This window comes from Theropithecus gelada, chromosome 1, assembly GCF_003255815.1.
Source record: "Theropithecus gelada isolate Dixy chromosome 1, Tgel_1.0, whole genome shotgun sequence".
In the NCBI taxonomy this organism is placed as follows: domain Eukaryota; kingdom Metazoa; phylum Chordata; class Mammalia; order Primates; family Cercopithecidae; genus Theropithecus; species Theropithecus gelada.
The window spans coordinates 41045974-41059093 of NC_037668.1; the positions used below are offsets into that span (position 1 = coordinate 41045974).

The window sequence follows — 13120 nt, forward strand, 5'->3', positions numbered from 1 at the left end:
TTCATCATGTTGACCAGGCTGGTCTTGAAATCCTGACCTCAAGTGATGCACCTCAGCCTCCCAAAGTGCTGGAATTACAGGTGTGAGCCACCACACCTGGCCCCTTATTAATGATTTTAATGTCTTCTTTTTAAAAGATATTTCTTAAATCAGTGTTTCCTTTTATTATTTTATTTTATTTTATTTTTATAGAAATGAGGTCTCACTGTGTTGCCCAGGCTGATCTCAAACTCCTGGGCTCAAGCAGTTCTCTCACCTCGGCCTCCCAAAGTGCTGGGATTATAGGCGTGAGCCACTGTACCCAGCCTCCTTTTAAAAAATAAAGACTTTGCTGCCGTCTTGGAAATATATGTCTTTTCATTAACTATCCATTTATTTGACATATGAGGTGATAACCTGTGTGTTTCACATAATTTGGTGGAAACATAGACATATCATAACCCTCAAGTTCATTGCATCTTGGCCTGATTTTCATGATGGATTGGTGATATGGTATTCTTAAAAGGTTCTCAGAGCATGTTGATTTCCATTTTAATGTACATGTATGCCACATAGTGCTTTTAGCAAGCAGATAGTTTCAGGACTCAAAGCTAATGATAAGACAAACTCTGATTCTAAAAAGAACTGATCTGGGGAGACTGCTAGCTGATGCATTCCTGAAGTACCCATACTAAAAACTGGAATGAGTGTGGAAAAAAGGTTCTATCTGATTACTGAGAGATCATAAACTGTCCAATAAAGTGTAAATATTTATTTACAAATATTTTTCTGTGCACAGGCTATCCAGTGGATATGAATAGGTTAAGACAGCATTTGAATAGGTTAAGATTTAGTATTTGAGCCTCATATTTGTTTTCAAGCTGAGCTGAAATTGAAGGGATTGGCTTTAGCTTTCTGTAATCATGTGCTTTTTGTGGTGCTTTCAGTGACTGAATGTAAACTTGCTCACGAGTCAAGCAGGTTTCCTTTTGCATGGCTTTGGTACCCGCACACATTGTTCCCAAGAAGCAAGAGTTCTGAACGTGTGGGCTCCAGGGATTTTATAGGGGGAAAAAAAAAGTCACTATGCTGGGCACATGTGTACTTGGAAGCCACTTTAGTTTCCAGCTATGAGCAGTGAGCATTTTCCTATTGGTCCCCACAGTTCTTGGAGAAGCTAACTACAGAACTGTTGGGAACATTTCTGGATAAGCCCAGCCTCTGTCATATCAGAAAGGGTTTGACCTCTTTGTCATTTCCGTTTTTTTTTCCACGTTTCATAATCCATTTCAAGTGCCACTATTCTGCTTGAATTCTTCAAAATAAATGCCTTTTCTGGCTTTTTCCCCTTTTGGCACACTGCACCCCACTCCATGCCTCCCTCCCCACTTCCTGTCAGCCTCAAATCCAGTTCCCCATTTCACTTCTGGCTTGAATTAGGCAAAATCTAAAATAGAATTAAATGTGCAATTTCCTCCTGTTCCTCCTGTTCTGCCCACTGCCTTCTGCTCCAGTTTCAGTCGAGCACAGGAGCCCTGAAATGAGTGCTGTGCCTCTCCTGCCCTGTCTGTACTCACGCAGGGCTGGAGCCAAACAACCTCATGTGGTTCTGAGCGAAGAAGGATTTCAACAAAGGAACCAAGAATAATTTTTTTATGCATTTCCAAGATTATGGTTATATGATTAAATCGCTACTGCCTTTTTACCACCCCAGTGACATCATTATATAGGTTGGGGTGACGGTTGGTGGGGGAAAGACCTTGGCTTGTGTACAGGATTTGCGTGGTTTGTACAATGGAGGACAAATGCCACTCTTACTCAGTCAAGCTTTACAGATCTTGCAGTTTGTGTTGTAAGTGTAAAACCCAGTTAAACTGTGCGCCTGATTTCCCTTGCGTTAGGTAATCTGCAAAAGGTTTAGCCGGCTGGGTTTTTACATCATTATATACTAAATCAGATTCGTGTCTTTGCTTCTACTTTTCATCCCTTCTGGAGGTTGTGTTTCATATCTCTTTGTTCTGCCTGACAGACACACCCATGACCTCCGGATTCATCAGCTGCAAGTGAGAGTCAATGGCTGGGAGCAAGTGAGCCCAGTGTCTGTGGACAAAGTCGGGACCTTTTTTCGATATGCAGCACCAGATAAAAATTCATCTTCCTCTACGGTGTGTGACTGTCAGGAAGTCAGAGGGTTAAGCCTGTAATAAGCTTACTCTAATGAAACTTTCTTGTTCGTTCTTTCCCCTAATTCTAGGACTGACTGGGTCAGTCATAGGCATTGGCAATCAGTATGTAGATACGCCTGGCGATGGTTAGTTTCAGTAGAAAAACAAGATTTAAAATCAGCAGTAACACATTTCCTCACCTGTGCAGATCTATTTCATGCTAGCTGGCCTGACGGGCAATTTACTAGTAGTTTACCTGACGGCAATTACTAACAATCACATATTGTTAGGCTTTCCATATACACTGTCTTTTTAATATTTCTTATAATGCAGCACCTTGATCCTTTTACTCTGTGTCTCCAAATCTTTCTCTGTGGCACAAAGAGAGATATCCACTGTCGTTTACTTTCTGATCACACATGCTCTCATGCACCCTTCCTCCAGTTTCATCCCTGCCTGTAGTCCTAGTGGTTGGAGGGACAGGAAATGATGCAGGTAGCATCCCTGACCTGTAAATGCAGGTGGAGGCTGACATCCTGGCTGACAGAGCTGCCATGGTGCTCTTGCCCCATCCTCATTCATACTTCATGGGATACTTGCACTTATTTTTGGGTAGCCAGTGGTGAGGTGGAAATGCAGATTTGCAGAGATATTACAGCTTTCTTCATGAAAAATATTCTTAGAGAACACTGTTGCATAAATGTTCATTTTTACTGTTGCTCTTGTGCCCCAAGTTTCTTAGACCAAAAAAAAAAAAACAAAAACAAAACCTTTTCAGGATTACTTTTCAGCCTAAGCTTATGTCTGGTAATGAAAGGACCAGTTCCCTCATAGGTGCCTTTCCTACTGCATTGATGTGTTGGGGAGAAATTTGGCATACGTTGAATGGTTATAAAATGAATATTGTTGTGTCCATATCTTTAAGGGAGATGTTTTATCTTCATAGTAGACTATACTTTACTTGAAAGTATTTACAAACACCACTTTGAAGAAAATTATGTTGTCATTAAATTTAATGATGATAATTATCTTAAGTCTGTGCTGACTCTAACTTTTGAAATCTTTTTCAGATTGGCAGCCCAAGCAGCAGAACAAATATTATACATCCCCAGGTTTATGTAAGTACGATTTTCCTGTTGTCATTGTGTTTACTGCGTATGTACACTGCACCTGAACCATGTGGATACACATTTCTTAATGATCAGAGAGACTTTATGACATATATGCAATTGGAATTTATCTCTACCCTTTTCTATTAATGATTACGTTCCTTTTCCAAAAACTTGCAAGAAAATGTTGTCACCTAGCGTGATGTGTGAGACTGTTACAGGGAAGGAGAAGAAAAGGCACATGTTTGGTCCAAGGTCTCCTTTTCATTCTAAGTTAAAATGGAAATTAACCCTGGTATGGCCATGTGTGTTTCATAGTTTTGGGTCCAAAGGTCATGAAAGTAAATAAGAAAGAAAAAGTAGCATTTATTTCCTATTTGGCTTTTGAAACATCATCACGAGATGACATTAACAGACTTATTCCAGGCTTTTATTTATAATTTCTCCTCCCTGATGATTGTAGGTTTTGAAACATAAAATTTCAGGTAGGCCTGAACAGTATCAGGGTTTGAAACAACATCAGGATTTCTTTCTTTCTTTCTTTTCTTTCTTTTCTTTCTTTTCTTTCTTTTCTTTCTTTCTTTTCTTTCTTTTCTTTTCTTTCTTTTCTTTCTTTCTTTCTTTTCTTTCTTTTCTTTCTTTTCTTTTCTTTCTTTTCTTTCTTTCTTTCTTTTTTTTGAGACGGAGGCTTGCTCTGTTGCCCAGGCTGGAATGCAGTGGCGCCATCTCGGCTCACTGCAACTTCCACCTCCAGGGTTCAAGCGATTCTCTTGCCTCAGCCTCCTGAGTAGCTGGGACTACAGGTGCGTGCCACCACGCCTGGCTAATTTGTTGTATTTTTAGTAGAGACGGGGTTTCATCTTGTTAGCCAGGATGGTCTCGATCTCTTGACTTCATGATCTGCCTGCCTCAGCCTCCCAAAGTGCTGGGATCACAGGCGTGAGCCACCGTGCCCGGCCTAGGATTTCAAGTAATTGTTACTGGCTTTGACTATTGGGGCCTTTTTAGGGTTGGGTCACTGGAAGCTTGAGCTTCGATGATGATTTATGCCTCAGATTGTGTCCCTCTAAAAACACTCTAGAAAATTGTAGTTTGCCTTTTCATTTGGACTTCCTAGAAGTCTTGGTTCAAAACCTGGGGCTCTTCATTTTAGTGTTTATTGGGTTGACTTTCACTTGCTGTTTGTCTTAATAAGAAAGTTGGCAGAAGGAAAAGCTTGAATGTCATGCCGTTTGTTTCTCCAGTAAAAAGCATTGTTAATATGTTCTGGACACTCATTCTAAGAGCAGTACTTTCAGAAATGTTTTCTTTGGTGTACTTAACATGGGATTTTTCTACTTTTAAGAAAATTTCCTGTCACATGGTATTAGCACAAAATGTGTGTTGAATGTGTGAATGAACATATGGAAAAATAACGTAATGGCTGTAACCCAAGACCAAAAATAAATAATTTCCCTTCATTATGTTGAGTTTCTGAACCTTGGTGTTCTTTTTATGAACGAGTGATTATTTTTAAAGTTCTTTAAAATACAGACATTGGTTTTTATATAGGCATGTCAGCAAATAGTATATGGACCTAAATAATATATTTTATGACATTTAGAAAAAAAGACGTTATTTTTTGTTCCTATGAAAGGCACACCGATACAGACAATTCTTTCTTTTACACTTTCTGGATTTTACAAAGACAAATGTTAATCTCAGAAGACTTTCTTCTGTTTCTCGGTATTTGGGCAGTACCCAACCCATTGTTTGGATATTCATCTAGGAAGAAAATAACACAGAAAGTAAATCATTTAATGTTTTGCAAAGTCCTACCTCATTATTTCTAATTTTAATTGCACTGGATGCTCTTTATTTAATTCCCTGCCAGTAGAGTAGAAAACAAGCCTTTTTCAGTTTCCTTATAAGGAACTCAGGGGCTTTATAAATCGAGGATAATTTCCAGCAGATACTTTCTTACCAAATTACAGGAAGTTTGGAAAATTGGATAGGTTATTATCACAATAGGTGAAGGTTTTTAATAATGTTTCTAGAGGCTTAGGAGTGATTTTTCTTAGTGACACACTTTGTGATATCACATCGGTGTGGATTATCTGTTTTTGTAGAACTTCTTAGAATTTTTTTAGTAGTATATATTTATAGGATGTTTACTCCCTTTAAAGCTGAATGCCTTTAGGGTTTTATGACTGATTTCACTGAATAGCTATAGTCATAATAAGATGCTTTTAAGGCAGACATTCTGATCGATATTATTGTATTTTGTATGTTTTTTCAGAAACATACTATTTTCATATGTACTATTTTGTCTTTATCTCTCTTTCACAGTTCTCTTCACTCCCACCAGTGCGGGTGGTCTTTGCAGTGACTATGGAAGGCAGCGCACGGAAAGTGATCACTGTCCGGTCAGCCCTCATTGTGAGGAACAGACTTGAGACACCAATGGAACTAAGACTGGATAGCCCATCAGCTCCAGACAGTATGTTTTGATTGTCTAGAATATAGTAAATGCTGATAAATATTCCTTGACTATTGTCAAGTCTCTTTTTTCCCAGTGTATCTTCCCCAGCAGTCAGTATAGATGGTGTCTGTCTTCTTTTGTCCTGAGATGGTCAGTCTTTGGGGTGGAGGACCATTGCCTGAAAGTGCTAACCCTTATTTCTGTGGCAGAGCCAGTGGTGCTTCCTGCTATCATGCCAGGGGATTCGTTTGCTGTGCCTTTACACCTCACTTCTTGGCGGCTACAGGCCCGGCCCAAAGGATTGGGTGTGTTTTTCTGTAAGGCTCCTATTCATTGGACCAATGTGGTGAAGACTGCAGAAATTAGTAGCAGTAAACGAGAGTGCCACTCTATGGACACAGAAAAAAGCCGATTTTTCAGGTATGTAGCACCGCTGCAGTGGCATGTCACTTTTGCCTTTTTTTTTCTTTTGTAATGACTTTATTACCATTCTTTCTCTAAAGACCCTTAGAGATTCAGTTATCCTTATTTAAACTCTAAAGTTCTTATTCCTTGAGTTTTTTAGTTAGAGTTCATGAGAACTCAAGTGCTAACTCTTGGTGGGGTCTGGGGAGGCTTTATTACATGGGAGAGACAACCAACACACACGCTATTTACACATACAAGATTAGAAGTTTGTGTTGTACAACAGCATAAAGAGAGGACAGATAGAGACGGAAAGGAAAACAAACAGAAAATAACGAGTTCTCATTCTAAAATTGGAAAGCAGAATCCTGGGGTTTGGAGTTTTTTGAACGAGAGATTTCAAAATAATTTGAAGGTTTATGTACCTAATACTGACTTTCTTGAGAACTTTGACAAAATTGTCTAACCATTTAAACTCCTGTTTTCCCGTTATACAGGAGTGTGTTACTAGATTCCAATGTTGGAAAACATACTGGATTGCTATTGTTACACCCTAACAAATTTAGACTTTAAACTTATTTAATGAGGATTAGCTTTAGTTTCTTTTATAGTGAAGACAGGCATTCATTTAGTCTAAACTTAGAGAAGAGATACAAGAATAGTGTAAAGAATTTCAGTATACTCTTTACCCAGATCTGCAAATTGTTAACAGACTAAAGGAAGAAATACATCAAATATATAACTGGAGTTGGTGATTTTAACACTTCCATTTCAATAATTTATAGAACAAAAAAATCAATAAATATGTAAAAGATTTGAACAGTGTTATCAATGAGCTTGTTCTAAAGTATTTATATAATACTTTATCCAGAAACTCCAGATTATACATTCTTTTCAAGTATATGTGGAACACTCATCAAGAGAGATCATCTGCTGGGCCATAAAGCAAAGATCAGTAAATATTAAAGAACTAAAACCATACAGAATGTATTTCATGATCACAATAGAAGTAAACTAGAAATAAACAACAATAAGATACCTAATCCCAAATATTTGACATTAAACAATATATTTGTAAATAATCCATGGGTCAAAAAAGAGAAATCACAAAGGAAATTAGAAAATATTTTGAATCGAATGATAATAAAAGGCAGACATATTAAAATATGGGGAATGCAGCAAAACCAATTCCGAGGAGGAAAGTTATAGTTTGTAAATCCTCGTATTAGAAAATGTGGAAGATCCTTTGGTTAAGTCTCAATTAATTTAAAAAAGAAAAGAAAATGAAGAGTATATAAAATCGCTGATTTAATCTTCTGCCTTCAGAAGTTAGTTAAAGAAGAGCAAATTCAAAACAAAGAAATAGGAAAAGGAAACAATAAAATAAAAATATGGATGGAAATCAGTGAATTAGAAAATAGAAAATCAACAATGTCAAAATTGACATAAATTTGACAAACTCCTAGCAAGACTTGGTCAAGGAGAAAAGACAGAAAATAGAAATTACCAATATAAGGAATGAAAAAAATGAGGCACTATTACAGATCCTATAGAAATAAAAAGAATGAAAAGGAGGTAAGAACAATTTTATGCCAATACATTCCACATGTAAGTGACACTTTTCTTGAAAAACACAAGTTATCAACACTGACATAAAGAAGAAATAGAAAATCCAAATAGCCCAGTATCTAAATTAAAAGAACTTTAACTGTTAGAAAAGGCTTTGTCCACAAAGAACACTATAGGCCCATATAATGTTACTAGTGAATTCTACCAGACGTTTAAAGAAGAAATAATAACACTTTTACACAAGATTTTTCAGAAAATAGAAGAGGAAAGAACAATTCCTAACTCATTTTATGAGGCCAACATATCCCTAATACCAAAACCTGATATAGCTACTATGTAAAAACTATGAGCCAGTGTTTCCCATGAAGAGATGCAAATACCATCATTAAAAAATTTTTGTTGTTGTTGTTTTTGAGATGGAGTTTTACTCTTGTCACCCAGGCTGGAGTACAAGGGTGCAATCTTGGCTCACTGCAACCTCCGCCTCCTGGGATCAACTGATTCTCCTGCCTCAGCCTCCCAAGTAGCTGGGGAGTAGTGCCTGCCACCATTCCCAGCTAATTTTTGTATTTTTAGTAGAGATGAGGTTTCACCAGTTGGCCAGGCTGGTCTCAAACTCCTGACCTCAGGTGATCCACCCACCTTGGCCTCCCAAAGTGCTGGGATTACAGGCGTGAGCCACAGTGCCCAGCCAAATTTTTCTTTTTTTCAATTGAGACAGAGTCTTGCTATGTTGCCCAGGCTGCAGTGCAGTGGTGTGATCTTGGCTCACTGCAGCCTCTGCCTCCCGGGTTCAAGTGATTCTCCTGCCTTAGCCTCCCGAGTAGCTGGGATTACAGGCACCCGCCACTGCAACCAGCTAATTTTTGTATTTTTAGTAGAGATGGGGTTTCACCATGTTGGCCAGGCTGGTCTTGAACTCCTGACCTCAAGCAATCTGCCCACTTTGGCCTCCCAAAGTGCTGGGATTACAGGCATGAGCCACTGCGCCAAGCCCTTTATCAAAATATTATCAAATGCAATTCAGCAAGTGGTTTATCCCAGAAATTTAAGATTAGCTTAATATTTGAAAATCAGTAAATGTGACTCATCATATTAAGAGACTAAAAGAGAGTCAGATGCAGTGGCTCACGCTTGCAATCCCAGCACTATGGGAGGCCAAGGTGGGCAGCTCACTTGAGGTCAGGAGTTTGAGACCAGCCTGACCAATATGGTGAAACCCCGTCTCTAGTAAAAATAGAACAAATTAGCCAGACATGGTGTTGCACGCCTGTAATCTCAGTTACTCCGGAGGCTGAGGCAGGAGAATCACTTGAATCCAGGAGGCAGAGGTTACAGTGAGCTGAGATCATGCCACTGCACTCCAGCTTGGGCAACACTGTCTCAGAATAATAGAAAAGGAGTAGACAAGCCACAGAATTGGAAAAATACATGTATCTGACAAAGGATTTTCACATAGAGTGTATGAAGAACTTCCTGCAGATCAACAATAAAAAGATAATAAAAAGAATAGACAAAAGACTTGAACTGACAACTTACAGAAGAAAATATCCAGCCAATAGACAAACGAAAAGATGCTCAGTGTGATTATTCACTAGGGAAACGCACACAGTGGGTAATGTTTTACTCTCATTGAAATGGCTGAAATAAAAAAGAATGACAGCGCCAAATGTTGACAAAGACGTGGAGCCATTGAACTCTAGCTAGTAGGAACGTAAAATGGTACAACTACTTTGGAGAAATGTGTGGCAATTTCTTATAAAAATTAAGTACTGACCAGGCACGGTGGCTCACACCTGTAATCCCAGCACTTTGGGAGGCCGAGGCAGGGGGATCACCTGAAGTTAGGAGTTCAAGACCAGCCTGACCAACACGGTAAAACCCTGTCTCTACTAAAAATACAACAAATTAGCCAGACATGGTGGTGCACGTCTGTAATCCCAGCTACTCAGGAGGCTGAGGCAGGAGAATGGTTTGAACCAAGGAGGCAGAGGTTGCAGTGAGCCAAGATAGCGCCATTGCACTCCAGCCTGGGCAACAAGAGTGAAACTCAGTCTCTGGAGTATTTACCTAAAAGAAATGAAGATATATGTCCAAAACAATACTTGTACGAGAATGTTCATTTAACCCTAAACTGGAAAAAACCAATTGGCTATCAAGAGGATAATGAATAAATTAACAGCGATTTATTCATACCATGGCATACTACTAGGAAATGAAAAATTATCAAATAGGATGTATAGAACAACATGGCTGAATCTTGTTGAGACTTTAAGTTTTAAAAGCCAGACATAGGCTGGGTACGGTGGCTCATGCCTGTAATCCCAGCACTTTGGGAGGCCGAGGCAGGTGGATCACGAGGTCAGGAGATTGAGACCATCCTGGCTAACACGTGAAACCCCGTCTGTACTAAAAATGCAAAAAATTAACTGGGCGTGGTGGCGGGCACCTGTAGTCCCAGCTACTCAGGAGGCTGAAGCAGGAGAATGGTGTGAACCCAGGAGGCGAAGCTTGCAGTGAGCCAAGATCACACCACTGCACTCCAACCTGGGCGACACAGTAAGATTCCATCTTAAAAAAAAGAAAAAAAAAGCCAGGCATAAAGAGTAGTACATACTGCATGATTCCACTTATATGCATGCAGTTCCAGAACAGACACAACTAATCCGTAATTATAAATGTTAGAAAGTGGTTGCCTGAATGATGGAGGAGAATATTGATTGGAAGAGGACATGAGGGAACTTTCCGGGGTGAGGGAAATATCCTATAATTTATTTTGGATGGTGTTTATAGAGGTGTGTATAATTGTCAGAGCTCATCAAAGTGAACATTTAAAATCTATACATACTGTTGTGCATAAATAATTATATCTTAGTAAATGTATTTGGATTAAAAACTGCAAATAATTTTACGCATTGAACCGTCTTAATGTTATTTTGCATACTTAGCTAAGGGGAAAAATTTTAAGTTCTTCATTCAGTCTGATGATTTTTACATTTTATCTTGATAGGTTTTGTGTGGCTATAAAGAAAGAGAATTATCCAGATTATATGCCCTCAAACATATTTTCTGACAGTGCAAAACAGATTTTCAGACAGCCTGGGCATACCATATATCTCCTGCCAACTGTGGTAATCTGCAACTTGCTACCCTGCGAACTTGATTTTTATGTTAAAGGAATGCCAATTAATGGGACGCTGAAACCTGGGAAGGAAGCAGCTCTCCACACAGCTGATACATCCCAGAACATTGAACTGGGTAAGAATGTAGTCAGATGATCATTTGTCATAATCCTATGAGAATATCAAGGAGTATTTTGTGATTATTTATTTAGTAAGCATCTTGGAGAAATTGGGGCACATAAAATAGCTCAATAAGCCAGTTCAAAGGAATTAGTGCAGTTAAAAAAAAAATAACCTTTAGCTGGTGGCGGCGGAAGTACATGACTGTAGTCCCAGCTTCTCAGGAGGCTGAGGCGGGAAGATTGAGTCTACGAGTTCAAGGCTTCAGTGAGCTATGGTCACGCTACTGCCCACCAGCCTGAGCAACATAGTAAGCCCCATCTCTAAAAAATAAAAACCTTATAGAAAATGATAAGAAAAAAACCTTAACCAACCAAAAGGTTTACAGAGGAAGCCCGCAACAGAGCCTTTTTTCTTACATTGCTGACATGATGTATGATTGTAGGAAGCCATTTCATCTTTTTAAACTATGCTTTTCCCAAGCAAAATCTTATGCCTCTTCTCTTTTAATTGAAAGGATAAACGTTTGCTGAGCACTCACTCTATTCCAGGCATACCTGGGCTTTTTCACACGTGTAGTCTCATGTAATCCTTATAGAAATAGTTATTTGCCTCATTTTACTGGTGAAGAAATGGTGGTTTGGAATGTATCAAGTAATTTTCAGTTGTAAGGGTTGTTAAAAGGAAGACTTCAGCCCAGTTAAATTTAAATGAATTTAATTGAGCAATGAACGATTTGCAAATTGGGCAGCCCCCAGAATCACAGCAGATTCAGAGACTCCAGGGATGCCTCGTGGTCAGAACAAATTTATAGACCAAAAAGGAAGTGACGTACAGAAATCAGAGGTGAGGTACAGAAACAGGTGGATTGGTTACAGGTTGGCTTTTGCCTTATTTGAACACAGTTGGAACACTCAGCAGTGTATGAGTGGGTTGAAGTGATTGGCCAAGACTCAGCTATTGTTACAGATGCATAGTCCTAAATCAGGTCTTCAATCTTGTCTACCTATTAAGTTAGGTTGCAGTTCATCCACAAAGACTCATATAGAAGTACAGAGTCCTCAGGCCATATTTCGTTTGCTTTAACAGGGTGAATGAAGTTAAAGTAGAGAATTATTATCATATTTGCAACACTTGAAACAAGGAGGAATGGTGATTATAGTTAACAATATTGTATGGTATATATCATAATAGCTAGAAGAGAGGATTTTTAGTATTCTTACTGCAAAGAAATGATGAATGTTTGAAATAATGAAAATGCTAAATACCCTGATTTGATCATTTCACAATGTATATATGTGTTGAGACATCTCACTGTACCCCCAAAATATGTACAATTATTATGTGTCGATTAAAAATTTAATTTTTTTTTTTTTGAGATGGAGTCTTACTCTGTCACCCAGGCTGGAGTGCAATGGAGTGATCTTAGCTCACTGCAACCTCTGCCTCCCAGGTTCAAGCAATTCTCCTGCCTCTCAGCCTTCTATGTAGCTGGGACTACAGGTGCCTGGCACCACGCCCAGCTAATTTTTGTATTTTTAGTAGAAACGAAGTTTCACCATGTTGGCCAGGCTAGTCTCAAACTCCTAACCTCAGGTGATCCACCTGCCTCAGCCTCCCAGAGTGCTGGGATTACAGGCGTGAGCCACTGCACCTGGCCAAAAAAATTTTTTTTGCAAAGCAAAGAGGTACTTTTGGAATTTGGGCAGAAAATGTATTCCTTTTTTTTTTGAGAGGGAGTCTCGCTCTGTCGCCCAGGCTGGAGTGCAGTGGCCGGATCTCAGCTCACTGCAAGCTCTGCCTACTGGGTTTACGCCATTCCCCTGCCTCAGCCTCCTGTGTAGCTGGGACTACAGGCGCCTGCCACCTCACCCGGCTAGTTTTTTGTATTTTTTAGTAGAGACGGGGTTTCACCGTGTTAGCCAGGATGGTCTTGATCTCCTGACCTCGTGATCCGCCTGTCTCGGCCTCCCAAAGTGCTGGGATTACAGGCTTGAGCCACCGCGCCCGGCCGAAAATGTATTCCTTTTAAGACTACCATACAACAGGTTGAAGTAATAATAACTTAGATATTTATGATTTTATAGTTTTGTAAGTGCTTTTCCTGTATTGTTTCATGTTATCTCCATTTACTGACTCAGGACCTGAAACTCATTCAACTTTAGCAATGTGTCTGTCCCACAGTGACAA

General features: G+C 39.2%; 1 protein-coding gene across 2 annotated transcripts in view; it reads left to right on the forward strand.

Annotated features, from left to right (window-relative positions):
- VPS13D (vacuolar protein sorting 13 homolog D) overlaps window positions 1-13120 on the forward strand; it is a 285687-nt gene that overhangs the window by 117456 nt on the left and 155111 nt on the right. For both annotated transcript variants that reach the window (XM_025382385.1, XM_025382394.1), the window contains 5 exons: window positions 2009-2144; window positions 3215-3262; window positions 5582-5732; window positions 5924-6134; window positions 10699-10946. In XM_025382385.1, the coding sequence (XP_025238170.1) occupies window positions 2009-2144; window positions 3215-3262; window positions 5582-5732; window positions 5924-6134; window positions 10699-10946 (794 nt within the window). The remainder of the gene's footprint in view (window positions 1-2008; window positions 2145-3214; window positions 3263-5581; window positions 5733-5923; window positions 6135-10698; window positions 10947-13120) is intronic.